Source organism: Lissotriton vulgaris, chromosome 9 (assembly GCF_964263255.1).
Source record: "Lissotriton vulgaris chromosome 9, aLisVul1.2, whole genome shotgun sequence".
Taxonomy (NCBI): Eukaryota; Metazoa; Chordata; class Amphibia; order Caudata; family Salamandridae; genus Lissotriton; species Lissotriton vulgaris.
The window spans coordinates 920,283,087-920,310,590 of record NC_141697.1 but is presented as its reverse complement, the minus strand read 5'-3'; the positions used below and the strand labels follow the sequence as shown (position 1 = coordinate 920,310,590).

Sequence of the window (27,504 nt, the reverse complement as noted above, 5' to 3'; positions counted from 1 at the left end):
TTCAAGTCGGAGAAAGAAAAGTAAACACCAAGCTCTCTTGGAAGACAGAGTCTGACATTTGCCCTGTCTTTGAATGCACAGCAAATGCGACAAAATAGGAAGAAGATTTAAAGGCTTGTTTAAGAAAGTGAGTACACAGAAGGGTACAGTAAACAGGCAATGGTCCACAGGAGGGTTGTACTCAGGAAATAAATAAAGCCTAGCAAATAGAAGGCAAGCAACCGTGAGTTACAAACCACAAAGCCAATAGTAAGCAATAGGCGAAATACATTCCCAACAAAGCTTTCAGAATGCCTACAAGAAGTCATTAGCAAACCAAATAGCTGTGCGGTTCGGTAGGCTTTGGCCTAGAAACAGTCACCTAAGACAAAACCCACCTTAAATTTCTTCCTCTTCTCCACCTCCTCCTTTAGACATGCCTCGTAGTTTGCTATTTCAGCTTCCACACATTTCAGTAATGCCAACAGTTCCTATAGGAAAAAAAATGCATTTTGTGTATTGTTTATTATGTATTAACAGTTCTTTTCTGCTTTCCCTCCCATCTTCACAGCACTTTTTCATTGTTATTTTCCTTATCCCACAACATCAAAACATCTGCTTCTTAGTGGAGACTTTGTTGTCGCTCATTTCACCTACTTCCCTCTTCCAACTGTGAACTATATCTGTTTGCTCTCTGTTAGAAGGGGCGATCCCAGGTGGACAGGATATGCTCTCCCGACCACCTGTGACCCACCTCTCCTAGGAACGCTGCCGAGCACTGGTGGGAGGCCCTCGCAGGGGAAGGCTTCGTATCTAGGATCGTACGCACTGAGCTTCCACCACACTTATAAACGGACACCACACCGTAGAGCTCAGTATACAAGGGTCTTTATCAACAGTACATATGAGGAAAAACGAGTACGTATTTACAAGACGATCTAGGGATCGTAAAGAGTCTCGGTTGTGAGGAATAGGGATGCGGGACAGTCACAGTACCGGGACAAGTACGAAGCGTACCCTGCGCACAGCTCTCAATCCTCGAGCTGGGGGATACGGTAGATGGGGTCCGTAATGCTGCTCCACTCACTTCTTCTCGAGCCAGGTCGTACAGGTAGCGTCGATGGTCCAGCCGGACCAGAGTACTCCTCGAGCCGAGACAAAGTCAGCAGGGCTCGATCCGGAGTGAATGGAGTGTCGGTGAGTTCTTGGGGAGCCGCGACCACGTCAGCAGGGCTCAAGATGTTCCACGAATGTCCTTTTCCGCAAGGATGAGCCGCGACGTCGTCAGCAGGGCTCGCACAAGTTACAAAGTTCCAGTATCGATCTTCTTTCTAAAAATGGCTGAGCCTCGACCAGGTCCGCAGGGCTCTCTTTTCCAGGGTTCCACTGCCTGCTAGTTCTAGGGCGGGCCTTGTTATAGTCAGGTTCCCCTTTGAAGTCCGGACCCTCGCAGGCGGGGATCTGATGCCTTGGGGCTGATCGTCGGGGTTTCTGCCGGCTGGCTCTTTGGTCCTTTGAGGATGCGTCCAGGGATTTCCAGACGCCTATCAGGGCCTGGAGCCAGCTCTCGGGGAGGCCAGAGGTGTGATCGAAACCAGTCCCCAGGGGGAGGCCAGAGGTGTGAGGGAAACCAGTCTCCCAGGGGAGGCCGGAGGTGTTATCGAAACCCTTTGGCCCTATCTCCCTCAGAGGAAACCTTCAACCCCCCAGCCGGGCATGGCGCGTTTGAAGCCTAAGTTTCGCTGGGGCCGGGGTCATGCAGGGGGCTAGGGAGTCAGGGATCTCGGGAAGGGTGATGGCTACCGGGGGCCCTCAGGGGTGATTGCGGGTTCTGGGCGCCCGGTACCGGGGGGATAGATGGCGGGGATGGTCGTCCGTTTGGTAGGGTCCTGTAGGGAACGGGGCGGACAGGGGACGGGACAACCAAGGGTTTCTGCTGCACAGGGATAACTGTCGGGGGCTGAGTGTCGGGGGGGAACCACGCCACGAGGACAGGTTCAACACTCTCTATTTAAAAAAAAAAAAAAAAAAAGGTTTTATTTGCGCAAAATGAGTTACTTTGGCAACAGGATTAATAACAAGTGCCCAAAGCATTCAAAGTTATGGGGAGCAGTAAATAAACCGGTTTGCATTTTCAGTTATACAGCCTCATTTCTATGTCAACTCGCATGTACCCTCCCACCTATCCACAAGTCAAGGAAAAAAACTAAGATCCTTTAGAAAGGTATTTGCGTGGTTCAACCCCTTCACTACTCTGATCTACTGTGGCTTTCCATATAGTTTGTCAAACTTTTAGAAATAACTATAGAGAGCTGTATAGATCAAGGCCCATACAACAACTCAAACTGCAATAAACAAATTCTATTACAACTGGGATTTCCGGAGCATCTCGGGGAGGGGGGGGGGGGGGGCATAATTATTCTTGTAGGACTTCAAGGATTCTAACATGATATCTCATGATTGAGCAATTAATATTTTGGGTACGCCAACACGTTCCTCCCTAAGTAGGTGTATGCTCTCCACTTCAAGCCATATGATGGATGCAGCATATGCCATTTCTCTTATGTAGTGGGGGCAGCCATTTTCCAATTCATTGTACAGTGCTCAGTACATTCCCCATTGGGGCCCGACCAAACCTAACGCTGGTGGACAGGCCATTGTGCAAATCACGCAGGAAGTTAATTAAAACTATATCAACATCCATCTGTTCCATCACTTACCAGAGCTTAGAGCGATTGCCCCTATCAAAGGCCGAGCTAAGGTCCATGAAGGCCAGATGGATGGCCCCCTTCCGGGCGTCGGCATACTTGCAGGTTAAAAGATAGATATTCAAGGTATGTTCTATTGTTCCCCGTCCAGGAGGAAACCTGTATTGGAGGTCAGGCAGTATTCCTTGCTCCTCGGCCCAGACGCTGATGCGATTTAATAGGATCCTACCAATAATTTTCAGCTCGAAGTCTATGAGGAAATCGGCCTAAAACAGGCCGGGTCTGATAGGTTACCCTTTTTAAAAACCGGGACTAATATCGACTGGGACCATGTTGAGGGAAGATGGTTAGATACAGCAGAGTATAAGTGCAGTGTCAGTAATGGGGCCACAAATCTATTCAATCCTTGTATAGATCACCAGGAACCTGATTGGGCCCTTGTGCCATATTTATGGGCAGCTGAGAAATAGCAACTCTGACCTCTGTCAGGCTGAAGGTTAAATTACAGTCTGTCCAGATACCTTCTGCAGGCTCAGGCCTTAAAATGATCTAGCCAGGCCTGAGATGGAATGGTACATGCCTGCATGGTGAGATGATCTTCAAGAAAAATGGGCAAGTTGATGACACTCCAGAAGGCAGAGCTGTTGCGCTGTTGACTAGCCATCATCAACTTGTCCCAGGTCTCGTCTTTGATTTAGGCTTTACAATCTTTACAGGCTTTCATAAAGGCCGCCCTAGCCCTTGACTTTTTCTCGACAGCGGGGCTTGGCATGCAAGAGAATCCATTGGTCCTAATGGGCTCTAGAGCATTGTCTACCAAACCATCTAATTACACAGGTGGCCGGCGAAGCAACAGATTTAAGGAGTGCTGACTTAATAAACCTGCAGATATTAGTAAATGACGCCAGGATCCTCTGTGGTGGCTCAGCATCTGACAGCCAAGTTTGAAAATCATCATGACAAGAGCCAACCAAGTTTTGAACAAATGTCGATGGGACGATATTAGCCCACTTTATCCTTCAGCCCTGATCAGCTAGTGTGGTAGGCGCCTGGTAAGTAGGTTTAGAGCTCACTGCCTAATTATCCCAATAGAATGAAGCTGTTAATGGGATATGATCGCTCAAATGATGTTGTAAAACCTCAAAGTCTAAAAGTGTGGGGAGCAGACAACCAGAGACAACGATATAGTCAATTAAACTACAGTGCCCTCCCACCTTAAAGGTGGGCATGTAAGCCTACACAGGGTCATCTTTGGTCACCAACAAGTTCACCAGATTAAACTCTGAAATCAGACTGTTTGCTGCTTCCACTTGGCATGTGTGTTTAAAATGTGCCTGGGTTACAAAAGGCCCTTCAAAATCGGATTCCTTTTTATTAACTCAGGAGTAAAGGGGGTCTCTGGTAGAAAAAAGTCAGCCATAAAACATTTAAGACTAGTCATAGCTTCCATTCCATCTTTCAGGGAAACTGCATTATAGAAATTGATAAGGAGCAGTCTATGTTTGTTAGGAAATATTGAAAGGGTGCCCAAGATAGTTTTACATTTAGAATTTATCACCTGGAATTTACAGTTATATTCTAATTCAATTAGAGTCGTAAAGGCCACCACTAGCACGCCCACTAGAAGAGCGGGTAGCTAAAACTGAGTGGGAGGAATAAGGATTAGTTACCTGTAATACTAGTGCATAAGTGATATATATATATATATATATATATATATATATATATATATATATATATATATATATATATACACACACATGTAGCCTAAAACATTTCCACAATGGCCAAAATGCTGAAATTACATAGGTTTGCATTGTAGCACCTATACTCTCCCAACCCCTAAGGAAGAAAGAGAGCAGTAAACATTTGTCATACAAAAATGCTTTATTGCCATTGAGAAGACCTTTAATTGCAAGCATTTGCCAGTAGGCTGCAGTAGAGTATAAATAAACAAAGAAAAACTGACACCTTGCCTTTAAGGCATTAGAGTAGGGGTACCGTGCCTTTAAGACCTTCAGAAGACCCCTTGCTCCCAACATGCACCACAGGTGGCAGTTAGGTCAGTTCTTTTTGGAGGTGCATAAGAACCTGAGTAGATCCGCAATCATCATACATAACTTTCCAGTAATGCTCGTCCGGGGAGGTGGGTGGGTCGCTTATGACTTTGATGAGTATACCCCTGGATGAGAACTAGGATTACAGGTAAGTAACTAATCCTGCTCATCCGGGGGATACTCATCAATAGTGATAATCTATGAATAGAGTAACAAGCCCATACCCAAAGTCTCGCGGACGAGCAACAAATATATACAACATGAATAAGCATCACATTCAAATTGCACCAAATTTCTCAAAGAGGCCTGCCCCACCTGGGCATCGGCCTGGGCATCTGGATCTAGGCAGTAATGGCGGGTGAAGGTATGTACTGAGCACCATGTAGCCACCTTGCAAATCTCAGATATTGGAATGTTGCGAAGGAGGGCTGTGGTAGAAGCTTTCCCTCTGGTGGAATGTGCATGTGGTCTGCCCTGCAGAGCCTTGTTAGCTAGCTGATATGACAAAGCTATACATGAGACGATCCATCTAGAGATGGACCTTTTTGAAGCTGTCAGACCGGTATTAGTTGAACCATAATTGACAAAGAGCCGGTCGGACTTTCTAAGTGGAAGAGTCTTAGCCAGGTAAAATCTCAAAACCCTCAGGAGATCTAGGGAGTCTAAAGATGTCTCCGGGGGAGTGGTTAGTTGAGGGAAGAAAGTAGGCAGTGTGATGGTCTGATTGATGTGGAAATCCGAGACCACCTTGGGCAGGAAGCCTGGATGAGTTTGTAGCACCACTCTATTGGAATGAAAACCCGTGTAAGGCTCCTTGCAGCACAGGGCCTGAATTTCACTCACCCTGCGGGCTGAGGTGATGGCTACCAAGAAGGCAGCTTTCCAGGTCAAGTGCTGCAAAGACGCCTTATGAATAGGCTCGATAGGAGCACCCATCAATTTGGTAAGTACAATGTTAAGCTCCCAGGGAGGAGAAGGGGACCTCACTGGTGGAAACACCTTTTTAAGCCCCTCTAGGAAATCTTTGACCACAGGCATAAGGAAGATTGAGGTCTGGGAAGGAGACTTCCTGTACGCTGTGATAGCAGCTAAGTGAACCCTGATGGAGGGGTACTTCAGGCTTGACCTTGCCAAGTGTAATAAGTATGGGAGAATTACCTGCTCCTGACCTTGAATTGGATTGAGAGCATTGTCCTTACACCAAATGTAAAACCTCTTCCACTTGAAAGCATAAGACTTTCTGGTGGAGGGTCTCTTCGCTTCTCTAAGTATGTTCATACAGTCAGCCGAAAGGTCTAGGTGGCCATACTGGATGACCTCAGGAGCCATGCAGTCAATCGAAGGGAGGGAAGATTGGGATGAAACACCCTTCTCTCGTCCTTGGTCAGTAAGTCCGGCCGGTATGGTAGCCTCCGGTGAGGAACCTCTGACAATTCGAGGAGATCCGGGTACCACTACTGGCGTGGCCACTCCGGCGCTAACAGGATCATTCTGGTGTTGGTCCTGTAGAACTTCTACATCATCACCCGGATCAGAGGGAGTGGAGGAAAAGCGTACAGCAATGTCTGCGACCAGCTGATCAAAAGTGCATTCCCCCGTGATCCCTGCTGGGGGAATCTGGACGCGAAGACGGGGTATTTCACGTTTGCCACGTCTGTGAACAGATCGATGTCTGGCACTCCCCATTGCCGAAACACCTCCTGGGCGACATCTTCGTTGAGCACCCAGTCATGCTCTTCTACGAAGTCTCTGTTTAGACCATCTGCCTGAACATTCAGGGTCCCTGGAAGGTGAACTGCAACAATGGAGAGACCTCTCGCCAGAAGCCACCGCCAAATGGATTGAACTTCCAGAGAAAGAACTCGTGACCTGGTGCCTCCTTGTTTGTTCAGATAGAACATCGTTGTTGTGTTGTCTGTCTGAACTTGAATGTGGCTGGACTGAAGAGACGGGTACAGGGACATTAGCATCAGATAGACCGCCCGTAGCTCCAAGAAGTTGATATGATAGCTTCTTTCTGTCTCGGACCAGAGACCTTGTACCTGAAGCTGGTCCATATGAGCTCCCCAGCCTTGCATTGAGGCATCTGTGACCACTGTCTACGTTGGAGGCAACTGATGAAACTGAACGCCTTGCAGCAGGTGAGAGCGTTTCATCCACCATCTGATGGAGTCTCTGGCAAGTTGGTGGAGAGAGACACGATCTTCCCAGTGACCTGACCTCTGAGACCATTGATCCTCGAGTGCCTGCTACAGAGGTCGCATGTGAAGGCGTGCATTGGGTACAATGTAAATGCACGAGGCCATCGATCCCATGAGTGACGACACTGGTCTGGCAGTAGGACTTTGGGTGTCAAGAAGGGTGCGACACTTCAGAAGCATCAATGACAACCTCTCCTCCGAAGTACACCCGCTTGGCTCTGCAGAGTCCAGGGAGGCGCCCAGGTAGTGTATTCGTTGGGTGGGGTTGAGGACCGACTTTTTGTAGTTGACTTGCAACCCCAAGGAATGCATCAGATTGAGGCAGTATGTGAGATGGCTCTGAAGTAGAGTAGGTGCAGAGCTTTTCAGGAGCCAGTCGTCTAGGTATGGGTAGACTAATATCTTCCGTCTGCGGAGGAAGGCAGCCACCACCGCCATGCACTTGGAGACTGTCCGCGGGCGGATTTGAGGCCAAACGGAAGCACTCGATACTGATAGTGGTGAGAAGAGATCTGGAACCTGAGAAATTTGCGAAACTTCACTGAGACAGGTATATGAATATAGATGTCCTGCAGGTCGATGGCACACATCCAATCTCCCTGGTGAAGGCGCAGAAAGATCTGATGAAGGGCTAGCATACAAAATTTCTCCTTTCTGATAAACCTGTTCAGCAGGTGCAGGTCGAGGATAGGTTTATACTCGTTGGCTACTCCTCACTTTTGGACTAGGAAGTAGCGGGAATACACCCCCTGATTTTTTTGTAGGGGCAGGACCTCATTTATGGCCTTTGCCAGATGGATAGATACTTTGTCCTTTATCAGCTGACTTTGAATATGAGAAAGGCGCTTGAATTGGGGGGGGGGCGGGCACTTGCGGAGGAGGAGACTTGAACTTCAGCAAGTAACCATGCTGCACAATATTCAGCACCCATTTGTCTCTTGTTATGGTTTTCCACTCTTCCAGGTGAAAAGCTGCAGTCCCTCCCACCGGAGTGGCGAACGGTTGCAGAGGAAGCAACGACTCAAGGCTTGGGAGGCTGCTTAGAGGTGGACTGCTGTTTGTTATTGCCTCTTCCTCTTCCAGGGCGCCTTTGTTGGAACTGGGATCTTTGTTGGTTCTTGGAGGACCATTGAGGGGTTTGAACCCTCTGTTGAAAAGAACGTTTGTCGCCCTGAAGGAAACGTTTCTTCAACTCTTTGCGCTTTTCCAGGTCAACAGCCTTGACAGTGTCCATCTCTGCCTTCATTTTGTTCATCTCGTCGTCAGCGTGAGCCCCAAACAAAGACGGGCCATTAAATGGAAGGTTCAGAATTTTTTTTTCTGGGCATCAGGCTTGAGGCCTGTGAGGCGAAGCCAAGCTGAGCGTCGTGGACAGACTCCATGGAAGAAGCCATGAGCGGCGAGATCTGAAGCGTCCGCTGCAGCACTTATCACCTGATTGGCTACTAGCCCCCCTTCTTGCAGAATTTCCGTGAAATCCTGCCGGTCTTCTTTGGAAAGCTTCTCGATGAATCGTGTCAGGTAGTCCCAAAGAGATCAGTCATATCTCCAGAGAAGAGCAGAGGCACTCGCAACCTTCATTGATGACGCTGAAGTATTGCACATCATCCCATGAGTCCATCTGTTTACTATTCTTCTCAGGGGGGACAGAGGAGGACGTAAAAGCTGATTGTCATTGTGGCTGCAGCCATGAAGTCCCAGAGTCCGCTGGTGGGTCAGCCCTGAGAAACAAGGGGTCCTCTGCTGGAGCCTTGTATTTTTTGGCAATTCTGGATGGAACGGAACCCACCGTCGCAGGGGTGAGGAAGGTGGCCATAGCCGGTTCTAAAAATCCTGGAACCAGTGGTAGCAGCAGTCTAGGAGCTGTACGGTGATGTAAGGTACCAAAGATGTCAGACGTGGGAACCACCGGGCATGCAAAGTGATGTTGAGTTTCTTTGCACCCCTACCCAGAACATCTGTGAAAGTCGAGATGTCATCGATGGGCGACACCCGTGATGGAGGAGTTGAGGAGAAGGTCGGGGAGTAGTCCCGGACCGAAGATCTTGTAGAGGAAGACCATGTGGGTGATCTTGTGCGCCTTCTCTTATGGGGTCTGTCGTGATGACTGCCGTGACAATCCCTGGACCTAGACCGACGTGTAGAGGGTGATCTTGGTCTGGAAGGCGATCAAATCTCCTAGGGGGAGACTTCGAGGGTCCAGCTGGAGTGCTTCTCCGAGGAGTGGTCCTGGATGGCGAATACGTGCGGGAGTAATCCGAGCCTGAACTACTGCGGCCACCTGACCCGGCACCTTGCGGACAGCGAGGCGACAGACCGTGGGCCCTCTCCTCTGCAGGTCTGGGGGATACCTTGGGTGAGATCTCCACAATATGCAGTCCTGGAGACGATGACCGGTCTCCAGATGACTATCTGGACCTTGGAACAGACTCCCGCCGGGACTCCGCCGGGACTCCGCCGGGACTCCGCCGTGATTGCTGTAATCTTTTCTCTCGACGTCGAGTGCCTCGACGGCGGTGAGGTCTGAGTCCCCATCGGCGTTGAATGAGGTCTCGATGGTGGTCTTGACGTCGATCGCCTACGGCGATGAGCTGACCTCGAAGTCGCCCTTCGGCGTCGATTTGGAGATCTTGACGTCGATCTGCCGTCGAGTCGTCTGCGATCTTTCACGACGTCGTGTCAATAGCGATTTTCCATGCCGTTGTGTCGACGTGGATCTTCTTGACGTCGAGTGGTGGGACCTCGACGACCCTCTCGACGACGGCAAGCCCACTGGTGGCGAGATGTTTGCCGTCGCGACTCTCGATGCTGACCCAATCGAGGGCGGCGAAGAGTGTCTCGACGTCGACGGAAGCCTCGACGTCGACGGAGACTTAGGTCTCTCAGCACCCACAGCCTTCGAGCCTGAAGTGTGGTGCCTCGACGCCGACTTACTTGCATGTGGCGGAGACTCAACGTCGAGATGGTGTTTCTGAAGAGTACCTGGGCCTCTACGACGGCGACTTTGACGTCGACGGTGAATCTCTTGTTCCCTTCCTCTTTCTGGGGCCAGGAGAGGTGGAATGTCGCCGCTTTTGATGTTGTTTACTGGAAGATGGTGGTATGGGGCCTCCATGGCCACCACCCTGATGACTCTTGTCCTTTTCCAGCAGTGCATGGAGTTTTATGCGTTCCCTGTCGCGCAGGGTCCGCCTGGAGAACTTCTGGCAATGGTGGCACTGGTCAGGATTGTGTGAGGATGGAAGACACACAATACACACCGAGTGTGGATCTGCCAGTGTCATCTTCTTGTCACAGGAAGGACATTTCCTGAATAAGGCTGGCATTCTGACTGGAAAAAATGTATGGAAGTTCACAAAACCAGCAGAAGAAACCTTTAGACAACAGAAAACGTTGAATTTTCTGAAAAAATCTCTTCAAAATCAGATTTAGTCACAAAAACTGAAGAGCTCAAGCTCCAGGATCCTCTCAGAAGGAGCCGTAAAAAAAAAAGAACTGACCTAAATGCCACCTGTGGTGCATCATGGGAGCAAGGGGTCTCCTGCAGGTCTTAAAGGCACGGTACCCCTACTCTAATGCATTAAAGGCAAGGTGTCAGTTTTTCTTTGTTTCTTTATACTCTACTGCAGCCTACTGGCAAATGCCTGCAATTACAGGTTTTCTCTATGGCAATAAAGCATTGTTGTATGACAAATGTTTACTGCTCTCTTTCTTCCTTAGGGGTTGGGAGAGTATAGGTGCTACAATGCAAACCTATGTAATTTCAGCATTTTGGCCATTGTGGAAATGTTTTAGGCTGCATATATATATTTTTTTTTCACATTTGTATAAACAGGTATATATGGAAAATGCTACTTACCAGTATGCATCTGTTCTTGGCATGTAGAGCTGTAGAGTTACACACTATGCATAGATGGCCACCTAGTTTTGGGCCCGGATGTTTGCAGTTTGTTTTGTTGTAGAGAAGTCTTTGGAAGTATCGGGATAGGTGACTCCTCCTTTGGATGATACTGCGCAAGGGCATCGGCTCCATCCCCAGATTGTTTTTCGCCATTAGGGAAGTGATGGAGCTGTACAAGAGGTAGTGATGTCCATGTGATTTATAGCCAATTAAGATAATACTGGAACAGATAAAGGTAGCCGGGGAGGCGGGTGGGCGTGTGTAACTGCAGCTATACATGCCAAGAAAAGATGCATACTGGTAAGTAGCATTTTCCGTTCGAGGCATATGAGCTGCAGATTACACACTATGCATAGATTGTATAGCAGTACCCACACCTAGCGGCGACCACCAGTATGTGTTGCAGTTGTTTGAAACAGGGTTTTTAGTACAGCCTGGCCCACGTTGCTTGTTGCTTAGTTTGCACATCTACACAGTAATGCTTTGTGAATGTGTGCGGTGTAAGCCATGTAGCTGCTTGCATATATCATCTAGGGGAATGTTCCCTAAGAATGCCATTGAAGCCCCTATTTTCCTTGTAGAATGGGCTTTTGGAGGAATTGTTAACGTACGTTTGGCTTTCTGGTAACATATTTGTATGCATTTAACAATCCACCTAGCGATCACTGATTTTGATATGGGGTTGCCTTTATGTGGCGGTGAAAAAGACACAAAAAGTTGTTTTGTTTTACAAAAAGTTTGTCTCCTTTTGATATAGTACAGTAATGCTCTTTTGACATCTAAGGTGTGTAGAGCTCTTTCTGCGACTGAGGCAGCGAGAAAAATACGGGCAGCTCAACTGATTGATTTAGATGGAATAGTGAAATGACTTTAGGAAGGAATTTAGGATTAGTACGAAGAACCACTTTGTTATGATACATTTGCAGAAAAGGTTCTTGAATGGTAAATGCTTGTAGTTCACTAACCCTTCTGAGAGAAGTAATTGCTACTAGGAAAGCTACTTTCCAGGTTAGGAATTGCAATTCACATTTATGTAATGGTTCAAAGGGAGGTTCCATTAATCTTGTGAGAACAATGTTTAAGTTCCACACTGGTGCAGGTGGCGTTCTGGGAGGAATTATTCTTTTGAGTCCTTCCATGAAAGCTTTAATAGCTGGTACTCTAAAAAGAGACAGATGTTGTCTATTTTGTAAGTATGCTGCAATGGCAGCGAGGTGTAGTCTGATAGATGTATAGGCTAAATTACACTTTTGAAGGTGTAATAGATATCCTATGATGTGTTGAATAGACACGTCTAAAGGATTTATTTGGTTGTTTTGGCAGTATATGACAAACCGTTTCCACTTAGCAGCATAACATGCTCTAGTAGTGGGACTTCTAGCTTCTTTGATAACGCTCATACATTCTGGAGGAAGGATGAGGTAACCAAACTCTATGACCTCTGGAACAAGATAGCTAGGTTGAGCTGAGCTGGGTCCGGGAGTCTGATCTCTCCATGGTTCTGTGTTAATAGGCGTGGAGATAGGTTTAGTTTTTGGTGTGGTACTACAGACATCTGCAACAGCGTGGTGTACCATGGTTGTCTGGCCCAAGTTGGAGATGCTAGAACGAGCGTCAGGGAATGTTGTTGTAGTTTGCGTACCACTAACGGAAGTAGTGGGAGAGGAGGAAAAGCGTACGCAAATAGTTTTGACCAGTTCATCCATATCACATTGCCTTTGGACAATGGGTGTGGGTATCTGGCGGCAAAGCTTGGGCATTTTGCGTTTTCGAGGGTGGCAAAGAGGTCTATCTGAGGTTGTCCCCACATTTGAAAGAACGGATGAAGAACTTGCGGATGAAGTTCCCACTCTTGGATCTGCTGCGTTTGTCGACTTAGCAGATCTGCCATAGTGTTTTGTACTCTTGGAACGTGTTGGGCTAAGAGGAAGATCTTTATTGGTATAGCCCATTTCCATATCTGCTATGCTAACTGAGAGAGCTGCAGAGAGTGTGTTCCCCCTTGTTTGTTTATGTAGTACATAGCTGTCATATTGTCTGTGCGGACTAAGACAGCTTTGCCTGACACTTGAATTTGAAATGCTTTTAGGGCTAGAAACACAGCTAGCAACTCCAAATGATTGATGTGGAGTAACTTCTGTTGCGGTGTCCACCTGCCTTGCATGGTGTGATGCAGTAGGTGAGCTCCCCAGCCGGAGAGCGATGCCTCCGCTGTCATGACTATTTGAGGAACTGGCTCTAGAAACGGTTGCCCTTTGGAAAGGTTTTTGGTGTTCCACCATTGCAAAGAACGATGAGTCCGACCGTCTACCAACACTAGGTCTGTTAGTTGACCTTGAGCCTGGTTCCATTGGCGTGCTAGGCACTCTTGATGTGGACGCATTTGCAGTCTTGCGTGAGGTACTACAAATATGCAAGATGCCATCATTCCTATGAGCTGCATGAACACTCTAGCTGTAGCGAGTGTTGCGGTTTGAATTTTGTTAGGAGAGTTTGTACACTTGTTATCCTGGCTGGAGAGGGATAAGCTAGTGGTAGTTGGGTGTTTATTGTAGCGCCGAGATACTGTTGTATGTGCAAGGGTTGCAGATGCGATTTGGTGTGATTTACTGTGAATCCCAAGTCGTGAAGCAGTTGAATAGTAGCGTGAGTGTGTTGTACACACTGGCTGTATGAGCTGGCTTCTATGAGCCCGTCGTTTAGATAAGGGAAGACATGAATATGTTGTCTTCTTAAGTGTGCTGCTACTACTGCTAGGCATTTGGTAAACACCCTTGGCGCTGTTGTGACTTCGAATGGGAGCACTTTGAACTGGTGGTGCTAAACGTCTAGCACAAATCTGAGATATTCTCTGTGCGCTGTGTGGATGGGAATATGGAAGTAGGCGTCCTTGAGATCTAGAGTGACCAGGAAGTCGTTTAGTACCAGAAGTGGAAGGACTTGTTGGAGTGTGATCATGTGAAAATGGTCCGACTGTATGTAAATGTTTAGAGGTCTGAGGTCTAGGATGGGTCTTAGAGATCCGTCCTAGGAAAGATAGGGAGTATATTCCTTTGTTTTTCTGATGCTCTGGGACTATTTCTATTGCATTTTTATGCAGGAGGGATACTACCTCCTGTCTGAGTAGTGTTAAATGTTCTTGTGACATTGGACTTTGCTTGGGTGGTATGTTTGGGGAGGTGGATGTTAGTTCTAGACAGTTACCTGACTGAATTATTTGGAGCACCCACCTGTCTGCTGTGATGTTTTCCCAAGCTGGCAGGTATTGTTGAAGTCTTCCCCCGACAGGAGAGGAATGGGACGGGGGAAGGGGAAGGGAGTCATTGGGCAGGGGTAGAGGCAGAGCGGGAGTTGTTATTTTTACCTCTGCCTTTGTTATTGTTACCCCTGTAACCACCCCTTTGGTAGCCCTTGCTGTAAGTGGACTGTGTAGGGGCTTTGTATGAGGTAGAAGCTGTTTCAGAAGAGTATCCCCTGGTGGCACGTCGATAGGATGAGCGTCGAAATGAATGTCTGGGAGCCTGCAACTGCAGGGCTCCCATAGATTTGGTGGTATCTGTATCCTTTTTCATTTTTTCAAGTAATACATCTACGTTAGGTCCGAATAGGTGTTGCTCATCAAAGGGTTGATTAGAATGGCACTTTGTTCTTCAGGTTTGAACCCTGATATGCGTAGCCAGGCATGTCTACGTAATAAGATGCTGGTGTTAACTGCCCTAGAGGCAGTATCTGCTGCGTCCAGTGCACACCGAATAGAGGTGTTTGTAATGTTTTTCCCCTCTTGGATAAGTTCATTTGCTCTATCCTTGTACCTATCAGGGAGGTGCCTCATTAATGATTCTAATTTGTCATAATGTGCCCTGTCATATCTGGCTAATAATGCCTGTGTATTGGCGATACGCCACATGTTTGCTGCTTGAGACGCCGTTCTTTTCCCTGATGTGTCAAGTAGCTTAGACTCTTTATCTGGTGGTGGAGCTTCACCTGATGTTTGTGAGTTTGCTCTCTTGTGTGCATTGGAAACTACAAGTGAGTCTAGTTGTACTGGACCTTTAATATATGCTGGGTCTGAGGGAGCAGCTTTATATTTTTTCTCTATGCGATGGTTAATGACCCGAGTTCTGACTGGGTCTTTGAAGACTTCAGGAGAATGCTTAATCACTCCTTTACGCATTGGTAAAATGGATGAGGACCGTTGTGCATTATCAAAGGTATCCATTAAGAAGTCTTCATCTACAGGGTCTGTATGCATGTCTACCCCTTGATATTGCGCAGCCCTGTGAATCAATTGATTGAAACCCATAGTGTCTTCTGGTGGAGAAGGTCTTGAGGGGTATATGTCATCCTGAGGGATATTTGGGACATCTGGAGTGTTATAATCATCCCACGGTTCAGGTGATCCTGTGGGAGTAGCTGGATCAGGTATGTTACCCCCAAATCATCAGAGCTATCATCCCGGTTGTCATCGTCTGGTATGATAGAGGATGCTGGGGAATCTTTGGTATGGGAGAATGTGGTGATGGTACAGGTGAAAGAGAAGGGGAAGGCAGTCTTAACACCATCAGTGCTGCAGCAATTCCCATTGTTCATGACGAGCTCAGCTCGTCATGAGCACACGAGCAGTGTACTGCATGACGAGCTGAGCTCGTCATGAGCATCGAAGGGGTTAAGGGAGAGGTAGCCATGTCCTTCTTCCAGTGGTAGCTTTTTTGAAGCCAAAATTAGCTGTCCAGTGATTGGATCTTTAGCTAGAGTCTTTTGAGCAGGGTCTGGATAAAGTAAGTCTTCTGCAGGAGGCCGATCATTTGGTGCGGAGGAAGGTTTTGGCACCGAAGCGGTTTGTTTTGGTTTTTTGGCAATGTCTTTAACTGGAGAAGCAGGAGTCTTTTTCGGCTCCGAAGGTTTTTCGGCTCCGAGGATTTTTTCGGCTCCGGTATGTTTTTTGGATCCAATGTTTTTTTCGGTTCCAGTGTTTTTTTCGAATCCGAAGCGGGTTTGCTTAGTTCTAACCTGGGTTTCGGTGCCGAAGGAGTAGTGGTATGTTTCGGCGCCGATGGTTTAGATGTCGGCGTAGCCGGTGAAGTTGTCTTTTTCGGTGCCGGTAAGTGTGCGCCGGCACCGTGCGAAGGCCGACTCGATCCAGAGTCGCCTGAAGGCTTAATTAGCTTCTTAGCCGGGCCCGAAGGTGGGGCAGTAGAAGCAGTGTGTCGGTGTGCACCCGAGCCCGAGGGTGAGGGTGTGACCGGGGTCTTCTTTGGGTGTGTTGAGGAAGGGTCGGGGTCGACGGTCTTACTTACGACCCGCTGCGCTGGAGTGATGTCCTTGACTTCGGAGTCTTCTGCCTCGGAATTGCTGTTGACGTCGTGTTCTGGAATGTTGACGCCTTCTTCAAGGATGTCGTCCGGAATCGAAGCTGAAGATCAAGCCATTGTTCTCCTCGCTCTTCGGTCCCAGATAGTCTTTTTGGAGCGGAAAGAGGAACAAGCTGAAAAGTCTTTGGCCTCGTGCTCCGGGGAGAGGCAAAGGTTACACACTTCATGAAGGTCGGTGTGGGGAAACTTCGACCCACACCGACCCATGGCGTCCTTTCCATGAGCTGGAGTCAAGGCCTAGTTGGGCCCGAAGGCCGTCGTCAACGACCGGAATCGAAGTTTTCGGTGTTGAAGAGTAGCGTCGACTGGAAAAGCGTTCGAAATTTAATTTCTGTAAGTTGGTGAGGATTGCGCGCCGAAGGAAATCGGTTCCAACACGGAGCGCTGGAAACACATCAACGCCCGGTGGCGGAAAAAAACAATCTGGGGATGGAGCCGATGCCCATGCGCAGTATCATCCAAAGGAGGAGTCACCTATCCCGTGACTTCCAAAGACATCTCTACAACAAAACAAACTGCAAACATCCGGGCCCAACACAAGGTGGCCATCTATGCATGGTGTGTAATTTGCAGCTCATATGCCTCGAACATGTATTTTCTATATGCTCTGGGATCCCGCACATGGGCGGGGATTATTCATAGATTATGACTATTGATGAGTTTTTCCTGGATGAGAACCATCAAGTTACAAGCAACCCTTAGTGTCCCATGTTTTCTGTAGACAGACCAAAGTTCTTCAGCATGCCCAGCCAGTCATGTCAAACAGTTTGCTCTGGACCCCTGCTATAGTCCAACAGATGACCTTAATGAAGTCTTGGGTCCCAATCACGGGATCCTTGGTTAGGGAGGCATGAGTCTGAAGGTCTGTGTTTGGAGAACAGTCCAGTCCCTTCGCTCAATAAGAGGAAACGATTGCTCAGTAACAGGGGAGTGGTGTTAAATGAGTCCTGTGTATTTGCCAGGCGATCCCGCAGCTTTCCCTATTGTAAAGTCAAATGTCTCAATCCTCCAACGTTGGGGTTGGGGGGTAAAAAAAAGCCCAGTGGGAGAGCTGCAATACAGTCTGAAGGTGTGCCCATCGAGCCTAAGGCGCGAAAAATTAAACCCGCCTCCAGGGTGTTATGAAAATTCACTATGATGCAATCTCCCTTCGCCGTTTTCAGGGTTTGGTCTATCCAACTCACCCTACGGACCATTATAATTTTCTCTGCCAGCATCTGTGTGGGGGGATATGAAGAATTATTCCTAGTTGCCAGCTAGTGTACAGTCTTAATTTAAAGTTGATTGAAGTTTTCCTCTGCCGCTCTCCACAAAGGGGGCACTACCCCAGTACAATGACGTAGGGCAGTGGTTCCCAAACTGTGGTCCGCGGACCCCCAGTGGTCCGTGACACATTCCCAGGGGGTCCGCAGGCAGCAGTTGTAAAAGCACTGCAAAGTTAATTGTATAATCAGCATTTTTATGGCAACAATAAAAGTGTCAAGATAACTCCGGTAATTAATGCACTTTCTAGAGAGAGATGGCAGTTTTGTCCAGTGGCAGCTTTGAGTCATCTAAGGTAGCGCAGAGGGTGAATATGTCTGCTGCAAAGAACGTGTATCATGCATTTCAAAAACATTATTTTATGTGCATAGCTCAGTGGTTAGCTGCTTTTGTCATCGAGATTCTGTTGGCACAGTGAAGCTAATAAGCTACAATCGTAATCTAGCATAGTGTGCTATGAACTGGCATCAAAGAGCTGCATGCAAACTGTATGGTACAAGTTAGCAAGTTATGATTTTTCCCCAGTCTTTCATTATCCTGATGCTGCTAATAACAGGTTTGTTTGGGTATAAATACATTCTTATTATTAAAGTCAATGTTAAACATTGTGTTCTGTTCTGAATCCTGAGTTTGTGCTTCTGCAGACCAAGCACTCTTAAGGAAAGCCTACCAGTATGTATGACATTTAAATCCTACACCTTGAAGTCCTCTTTATCTTATGTAACATTCTCTATACACTGATTTACACCTGTATGATTCATTGTTTCATTATGTATGTGGTGAAAAGTGCTATGACACCCTACACTGGTGTGAGAGATGATATGAAACAAATGAAATACATTTGACAGAGGGGCTATGAAGAGATAATAGCCACCGTTGGAGGGTGATAGTGAGAGAATCATTGAAGAGCCCCTAAACAAATATTGTAATATCCTGGTGCACAGTAGGTAGCACAAAGCAATATATAAATGTCAAATGTGTTGTAGAATGCACCTTTGTTCCCTAATGTTCTTGGGGGAGAGGCCTCCAAAGCCCCCTTTGTAATGGTCAGGCTCACTCACTGCACTTGGTGTGCACCGTACGGGGACTGGTCTGACAACATTTACCAGGCCTGCTTTGGGTTTCCAGTCCAGCCATGGCAGGAGTAGGAGACTCATACCGCGAAATAAAACCAAACATTGAAAAGTTAGTCGCCAAGATGTAGCACCAACTTTCCCAATAAAAATGTTTGTTTTTGCAAAAATGTTCAATATAAAATAAAAACATCTTTAAAGTATTTGGTTGGAGTGCACTTCTTTGTGTATTTAGAGCGAATGAGTGTGTAAATGTTTGAAATGTATATAGTATAAATTGCTTGGGGGTCCCCGGCTTCCAGTAGTGACTCAATAAGGGTCCTCAGGAGTCAAAAGTTTGGGAACCACTGATGTAGGGAGTATCCGCTGAGGGCTGATCGGTGGTGGTATTGGAGGGGCAGTATGTTGGCTGTGAGTGTTGCGATGTAGCAGCAGCAGAAAAATCTGAGCTGCTCAAGCTTCCCTGCTGTGTCGCCGTGCCAAGTACTTGCCACCCAGTTAGCCACCGTGACCCTCAAAACATTGGGTAGGTTGGGAGTGTAGGATCGCAAAGGCGGTTGTGAAAAAGCTGCAATGAGGCCTATGCTTGAGCCTAAGATGTTGCCCCCCCCCTGCTGCTGGCAATGGTGTCTCAGGGGAGAGTACTCGGACCTGCGTTTGGAATGGTATGCTGGGGATCAGAGAGCCGGCTACTTATACTTGAATATAGGGTATCAAATGATCCCTAAAAAAAAAACAATTTGCTCAAGTTCAGTGATTGGAGTATCAAATGCATTAAGGGCTGAAATAATCTTCCTTTCAAAGTCTTTGAAAGAAGCCAAAAGACCGTCAACTGGGGTGTCCTTCCTCATAGTTTCAGGATAGACCACTGTAGGTGGAGATGGGGCATGCAAACGCTCTGGGATAATCTTCCTGCTCGATTTGTTGACAGCAGGCCACCCTGGTGTGGAAATTTTGCATCTGGTTCCCATCACATCCCTTTTTACTCATCCCAAGTCTCCTCCTACTGTTATGACACCCCCCCAAACAAAATTCAAAATCCTTCAGTCCTATTCCTCCATCCCTCCACCATCTTTTTCAATCAAAATAACAGACTAACATGTCCACTTCTCAAATTTCATATTTCACAATACTAATTCACCACTAATTCTTTATGGGTTCCAGAGTAGTGTGCTACTCGCCGAAAAAAGCGCTTCAAAACCTCATCAGGGGTAGCAAGCACTATATAAATGCAAACCTTGTTTCCCTCTTCTATCACTCTGCTACCCTTCTCTATCCAAATACCTGAATAACAGCCAACACTCAAATTACTTTCATATTTCACTATACTAATTCAACACTAATATTTAATGGGTTCGGTAGTAGTGTGCTACTCGCCAAAAAAAGCATTTTGACGCCTCATTAGGGGTAGTAAGCGCTATATAAATGCAATTACAATACAATACAAATACTATTACATCTTGCTAGAAGTAATGCAAGGACTACCAATTTCCCAGGTGCTTTGTAGGCCTTGCAGTGTGAAAAGAGGCCCAGCCGCCAAGTTTTTAATGTATCTGATAACCAGTAATACGAGCCAGTAGTGCATTTATTGATATCACCCCAATAGTGAGTCAGTGAAACAAAAGACCACCGAATATGGGTTAGATCTGCTTCAACTGCATGGAAACAGGTACAGATAAAATCAACCCGGATGTACACTTTTATTTAGCATGTCAAATTGAATATACTTAAATACTGCAAAACATTGGGGTACAATAGTATTTTGAGCCACCCAGAATCATTCGAAAAATCTGCCAACATTAGTGCTAGACAGACCCATATGGTGTACATGTGCTCTATAAACCGATCTGAATAATTTGTTACCTTCTCCAGTAGGTTGTATTGTATTTTTTATTTTTATTTTCACGTAGTTCTATATAGCGCGAACTTGACCTGGTATCTGGTATCAGAGCGCTTTACATAGCACCAGTTGCGTTACATGAGGACATTCATGTTTTTGTTAGGCACGGGGAGATCAAGTGATTTGCCCAGAATAACAGAATGTTTAGAGTCATTGCCGAGACTCGAACCCGGTTCCCCAGGTTGGAGGTCGACCGCCCTAGCTGTTAGGCCAAGACCTCTCCCCAAGTAACTTTGCGTATAGGAGGTACAGTAGATTTAATGTGAATTAGATCCTTTATTATGTAGTCGGACAATATGTCAGAACTTGTCCATCTGGGGTGTTATAGTTCATTACTACATCAAATAAATCCAACAAAGCTCTGTTAGAGAATACATCTCCATTCTTGGTTAGTCCTTACTCAATCCAACATCAAATTTAGCCTGTGTTCACTGGGAGGCCTAGCAAATGAACAGTTAGGGCCTAGGGAAGTACAGTTATGGGAACTGAGCAACTATGTCTCAGACAAAATAGAGGCCTGTTTCGCTCAGGGAGTGCTCAGATATCAATCGAGATACCCACTATATTTGGGCAGCCAACTCCGTATGTAATTTTACGGTGGATATAGCGACCCAGCAATGGTCAGACGCCCATATTCACATGCAAAGTAATCGATCCAAATTCTTAAGAGCTATCGGGCCAATCATAGAAAGCGGCAATGATGTTTAAAACGTTAAATGTGAACAAAAGCCGCACACTGCTTCACATTCTTATCTTAGAGGTTCCTGAAAATCTAGGAAGCTGGCTCTTTATGTGCTATATCAAAATCCAGCTATACCGTGTAAAGAATCTAGGGGTTTCCTTAAGAGTGGACAGGGGCTTACTATGCAATCCCAAAGTACTCTATTAGGTGGTAGTGTGGTTGAGCAGTCTTCGGCTTAACACAGAAGTGCAAGACATTTGAAAAATACACACAATGATTAATAAATGACATCGAGAAGGAGTTCTGCACCTTTATATACGACTTGGAATCAGAGAAAAATCGTTCAGGTATCTTCAATTTTAAAAATAAATTATTTTCACTTTAAAAAGTGGACACTGCAATTTCGGAGTTCTGCAATGTTATCCTATGGAAGGAAGAACAAGCTCAGTAAACAGGCACAGTACATCGACTTACAGGCCAATCTCCAGAAGTTTAAGTGAGTGGTGGGAAGGTGCAAGGTAGCACCAACAGTACACCCCTAGCGACACGAGGGCGGCCAAGTGCAGGGTGCAAATCAGCATCAGGATCTCAATACGCTTCAATGGGGATCAGTCACTGTAAAAAGAGGCTGCAGGCTATGGATACAAAGCCAGTTAGGCTGAACGAGCAAGTGGGCTCAGGCCTCGCATGCTTGGGGACATCTTTGGTCCCCTTCTTCAAAGCCACGGGTGACGGTTCCAGGGGTGTCCCTAGGAGTCAGATATTTCCTTACTCGAGCAGTTGCAGTTGAGGGGCCTGCTTGCCGAGGCTGCAGGAGACGTAAGGGAGTCCAGGAGGGGTGAAAACACACTGGACTTGAGCTCTTCGGAGTCGGGCACCCTTGTTGACAAAGGTGGTCCACTTTAACTGGGGACGGAGGCGATGGGTGCAGTGGTGGATTTGGGTGCCAGGTTTTGGCTGTTCCGGAGTCCTCAGTCTTCTCTTTTGGAGATTTACTTAGAACAGGTCCTCTGTTTATGGGAGGTGTTGAGTCTTTTTAGAAGACAGGCAGTCCACCCAAGTTTTTAGAGCCGCAAGACAAGTCGACTTTGGCGCAGTTTGCAATGAGGGATGCAGACAGGCCGGCAGGGTTGGTAACAGGTCAGCTGCTTCTCTCTTCTCTGCGTTTGTGGCTCCTTGGTCTCTTCCTCTTCTTAGGTCATCAGGACCTTCTTCTATGGTGCCAGGGATTCCCCAAAACACTACATTTAGGGGTGTTTATGGAGTGTAGGGTAGTGGCCAATGGGCTACTGACCCTTGGGGTCACTACGCACCCTATATGACCACTTCCTGTGGGAAGTGGGCAGAACAATTTCCCAGAATTCCTAAGCATGCCATCACAAAGATGGCTACTTCTGAAAAATCGTGTCTACTTCACAGTTGTCCACCTTAGCGGTGGCACTAGCCTGTAGATGGCACGCCTACCCACCTGTCCAGGTGCCAAGGTGCTCCGGACAGAGGAGGGGTGGCATCCTCTCCTACAAGGGGAGCCAGATTTGCATTCCAAAGAAGGCAGCTTCTTTGAAGCTTGCCGGCCCAAGTGGCTAATCAGCAGGTCACCCTGTGGGAGGGGGGGGGGGGGGGGGGGGTTACATCATCTTCCTGGAATGGCTTTTGTTCTGGGTCTCCTAAGATCAAAGGCTCTCACCCTAGGAGGTGAGAACAGCGTCTCAAGTGGCAGGAACCAGAGGCTGGTAGGTTTTCAGGGGGCACCTCCAAGATGCCCCCTGAAAACCTACCAAGGGTAAATCCAACACTGGCATCAGTGTGGGTTTACCAATACAAGACGTTTGGTACCAAACCTCTCTATTTTCAGTGAAGCGATCATGTCGCTTGGGAACTCGTTTTCACCAGTGTCCGACACATGTTTTAAAATAGCTTCCTGGGTCACTTCTACTAGTAGAAATAGGACTGAACAGCACATGGGCATATCTGCTCATGCAGATATTCCCTCACATGTAATATTCAGTACCCTGCTGTAGGGCCGTTAGGCCTGCTGCAGGTGTGACATACAGATATTCCATGCAGGGGCAAGGGACATGACACAGGAATGTATGACATATTGTGTTTTCGCTTTTGTCTGCACCAAGACACGCAGCCTGCATGTGCTTTGTGTGGGGCCCCTTAGGGTGGCACAATTTGTGCGGCTGCTCTTACGGATCTTCTTTAGCACCTCAGGCGCCAACTACCTGGGGTACCATTTACTAGTAACTTACAGACGGTGCTAATTTTTTGCCAATTGGGTAAACGATTGTACAATTTTGGGGAAAGAACACTGGTACTGGGAACCTGGTTAGCAGGAACCCAGTACACTTCAGTCAAAGGTGTATCAAATACCAGGCAAGACGTGTGTGTGTGTGGGGAAGTGTGGGGGGGGGGGGGGGTGTACAGCAATAAGTACCCAGCTTCCTACAGACAGGATGATAAATATTTATAACTAAATATAAGAATGTAGCAGGTTACAAAGTCAGCCTATTTACTAAATCTTGTTGTGAAGTTAAAATATAACCAGGCTTGAACGTGAAAATAAAGGATTTTGACCAATTCACACTTTTGCTCTGTAATCCATGTCCCAGCATATCTAATGAACTCTACATGCTGTCTCCATCCTACACCCACACGAGTCTTTATTACTTCAACATACAAAGCCCTTAGGCACTCAAAACAAGATCAACCCCAAGTGCTATGTTCACTCTTCTGTCTAAACTCATTCTCAGAATCGATTTCTCATTCATCAATTCTTTCAAACAGGTTCTAAATCCCTACTTACTCTCCAAGTTATGCTTCACTCCTTTTCAAATTGCTACACACCTCATTATGCCCTCCCTTTACACTCACCTTCGGTGAATACTTATCACCCACAGCTAGTTCGCTTATTCGGCTACCATGCCCACTCTTCTCTCCCCGGTTAGCTGCCTCAGAAACACATTTGTCTTCCATCTTAATAGCGGGATGGGAGCCTTCACTCTGCTTCAGAGGAAAGGAAGTAGTTCTTCCCCCATCTGGAATCCATGGGTATAATAAGAAAAGAAAAGTTTAAAATTTGTGTGCGAACTGTAACAGGTTAACTGAAGTAAGAGAAATAGGAATAGGAGAGTTAGAGGAAGGAAAGGAAGAGAACAGAATATCAAGCATTAACAGTGAGCTTTAAGATTTTTTATTCCTCCCGTTACAGAGAGAACACATTTAAACGTAGTAAAAAAAAAAACAACAGGTTACCCACCGTCCATAACTCTATTTAGCTGCAGATTCCTCAGCTTCTAAATAGGTGCCATATTGGATGCAGAGAATGTTCTTCAGCAATTCCCTCACATGTCATCAGTTTGTGCCAATGTGCAGATCTCCAAAATTATTCTTGTGATGAAATGGGGTTCTGTTGCAATACCCCACCCCCACCACATTTTTTACCTGTTTTTTGATGGAACTTTGACAGAAGGGTACTGGGACCCTGCGGTCCACGTTTCCAGTACCAGTGTTCTTTCCCTTAAACGGTTCCACAATTGGCCCATCAGGCTCTCTGTACGTCCCTAGAAAATGATCCCAGGTCACCCATTGCATTAGGACAGAGGAGGGTCCCCTGGGGACCCCTCACCTAGGCCCTGCAGGTTGCCACTGCACTATGCATGGCCTGGTGCAGACAAAATGACAAAGTCGACATGGCACACTACCATGCCAGCCAGCACTGCATAAGATACAGGTAAGTCACCCCTCTAGTAGGCCTTAACAGGGTTAAGACAGGGTGCACTATATCTGAGGCGTGAGCATATCTGCATGAGCAGATATGCCTTTACAATATTAGGGTCTATTCTTTGATATTATTGTAAATGCCAGGGATGCTATTGAGAGTAAACGGGCTGAACACTCGATAACTCTAGTTCTACAGCCCCATGATGGCTTCAGTGAATACTGAGGTGTTTGGTACCAAACCACTCTTCTCAATCAAACCCACACTGATGCTACTGTGGGATTTATTGAACCATGTACCGGAGGGCACCTTAGAGGTGGGTGCCACTGAAAACCTACTAACCCTGGTGTGGTCACAGACTGGCTGTAGGTAGCCTGCCACTGCCACACAGGTTTCTGGACCCCTGGTTCGAGTGCCTCTGCTCTCTAGGACCAGAAACAATGCACTTCCTGGGTCGGGGGTGTCACACCCTATACCCCAGGATGAGCAGGGTGCTCGAGAGTTAAGCTTCAAAGACCTGTTGGCTTTGTAATGATATCCCCCACACCCTCTGCTGCTAGCAGCAGAAGACAGCCCGCGGTTTACAACTCCACTTTGGGCGGTAAAGCCCACCTCTGCCAACTCCACCCCTAAGGTGGGGGAGGCGAGGTGAAGCACATCTTTCAGTCTCTGCCATTTTGAAGATAGGGAGGCCTCTCCAATCAGGGCACGGTCTATGCCCTCTCCCTCAGGACTGGGGGTGTAATGACCCCTGGTAAGTGGTACATTGGGCCTACCTACTACTCCCCTAAAACACCCCTACTTTTTGTATTTAGGTGGCTCCTCCAGACCTGGAAACTAGTTACCTGTGACCTAAGAAGACGACACCATGCAGCGAAGCCAGAAGATGACTACCGACTTGGCCCCAGCCCTACAGGCCAGTCTCCAGCTTCAAAAACCCTGCAAGAAGACTATGCCTGTCCTGCAGTCAGCGACTTTCAGAAACAAGAGGAAGACTGCCTGAACTTGCCAGAATTCCAGAGGACAGCGGTTTTGTCCCCAAGAATCCAACACAAAGTACTCCAATGCCCCGCGGTTCCACAAGTCTTTCCCACTCTGCACCAGACACCTCAGGCTTGTGTCCAGGTGGACCACCAATCCATAACAGGTTCCCCAGCGATCCAGACCTAAGGGCCACGACGACGCCTGCAGCCTGAATCCAGAGGATCCCCCTGATCGCGACCGGCTCCGTTAAAGGGCTCCAACGTCTAAAGGCAGCCTGGTAGCCGTAGTCCCCGGGACTTTGTACGCTGAATCAATGGTGCCCCTACAACACCCTACATCCCTATTTACCTCTGCTGTTACTGGTCTCCATCCTGCAGCCTCCAGTGCGACGCCAGCAGCCTGTTTGTCCGAAGTTAGTTCTCCACTAGAAAGCATTGGGCACCCAATGCTGAATCTGCACCCTGCACCCGGCTGCCCTGTGCTGCAGGTGGTGTATGTTTGGTGCTGCTTTGTGTCCCCACCCGTACTTGCTCTTACCCCTAAAGCTTTGCCCCTGCAACTGATTTACCTACCTGCAAGCAATGTGGCTTTGAGCCCCTCCCCCCAGCCTCCATTGAAACGCATTGGACCAAACTCAGATTTTGACCTCTGCACCCGACCGCGCCTGTGCTACTCGTGGAGAAGTTTTGGTACTCACCTGACCCTTGTCATTGCTTTTGTGTCTAGCTTCTCTGGAAGCGGGGATGGTATCCGCCTTGTCGCTCTTAGGTCCGCCCACCCGGACTGGAGATTTAGCTCATGTATGCTCGCACATGGCGTCTCTTCAGACACATGTTTATTTAAGTGGCAGACACGTGCGATGATGTGCAAGCGCACGGTGTCTTTTGTGCACGGCGTCTCTTCCATCTTGTTTTTTCTGCTAGCCATTTTGAACGAGCTCCTCTTGTCCAGCTGTTTGCATGCCCATGTCCGCAGACGCCGGGGGAGCAGTGCGCTCCATTTAAAGGTTATTTTCATTACACTGCCGCCATGCAGGAGCCAGGAGACGAGAGTGCGCTGAACTCGCCTGCGCCGGGCCGGCCTGCTCGCTAACTTCTCCCCCTGCTAACTCCGGAGCTGCAGCGGGTCAGGTCTGTCAGGTGCGCCAATGAAATAATGTCTCCGATTACAGGAATGGAGCTCTGGACCGACCGACCGACGCGGCGAGCCGTTAACCATTGGTGCACCGGAGGTGTCGCTGCAACATGCAGTACTGTACCTTTCAGGACGGGAGCCTGGTCCAGCAACGCTGGCAGGCGCCCAAGAAGAAGGCTTCTCGCAGACTAGGCAGCAACGCTTCCCGGCATCCGTCTCCCTTGGAAACCCTTGTCTTGCATCTTCTTAAGGAGCTAGCTCAGTTCCTCACAGAATATGCTGTAATTGCTGTAGGGGTGACACCGGTCTCAAACGAGCAAAGCGGCCGGCATCTTAATGTGCATAGGTGAATAAAGATATACTCAACTGCAGCTCCTATGTGTGGTGTAAACTATTTGCATGCTACAGGCTGCAAAGGGGATAATTAAAACAGTTCAATGCCTCAATGGGTGTAGTAAACACTATATAAAGAAAATGCTACTTACCAGTATGCATTTGTTCTTGGCATGTAGAGCTGCAGAATCCT

General features: G+C 47.4%; 1 protein-coding gene across 1 annotated transcript in view; it reads right to left on the bottom strand.

Moving 5' to 3' along the window:
* BAP1 (BRCA1 associated deubiquitinase 1) overlaps window positions 1–27,504 on the bottom strand; it is a 270,726-nt gene that overhangs the window by 28,029 nt on the left and 215,193 nt on the right. Inside the window, exons 14-15 of the mRNA XM_086938734.1 lie at window positions 24,014–24,177; window positions 378–470 (exon numbers count right to left, since the gene is read on the bottom strand). Of these exons, the coding sequence (XP_086794860.1) occupies window positions 378–470; window positions 24,014–24,177 (257 nt within the window). The remainder of the gene's footprint in view (window positions 1–377; window positions 471–24,013; window positions 24,178–27,504) is intronic.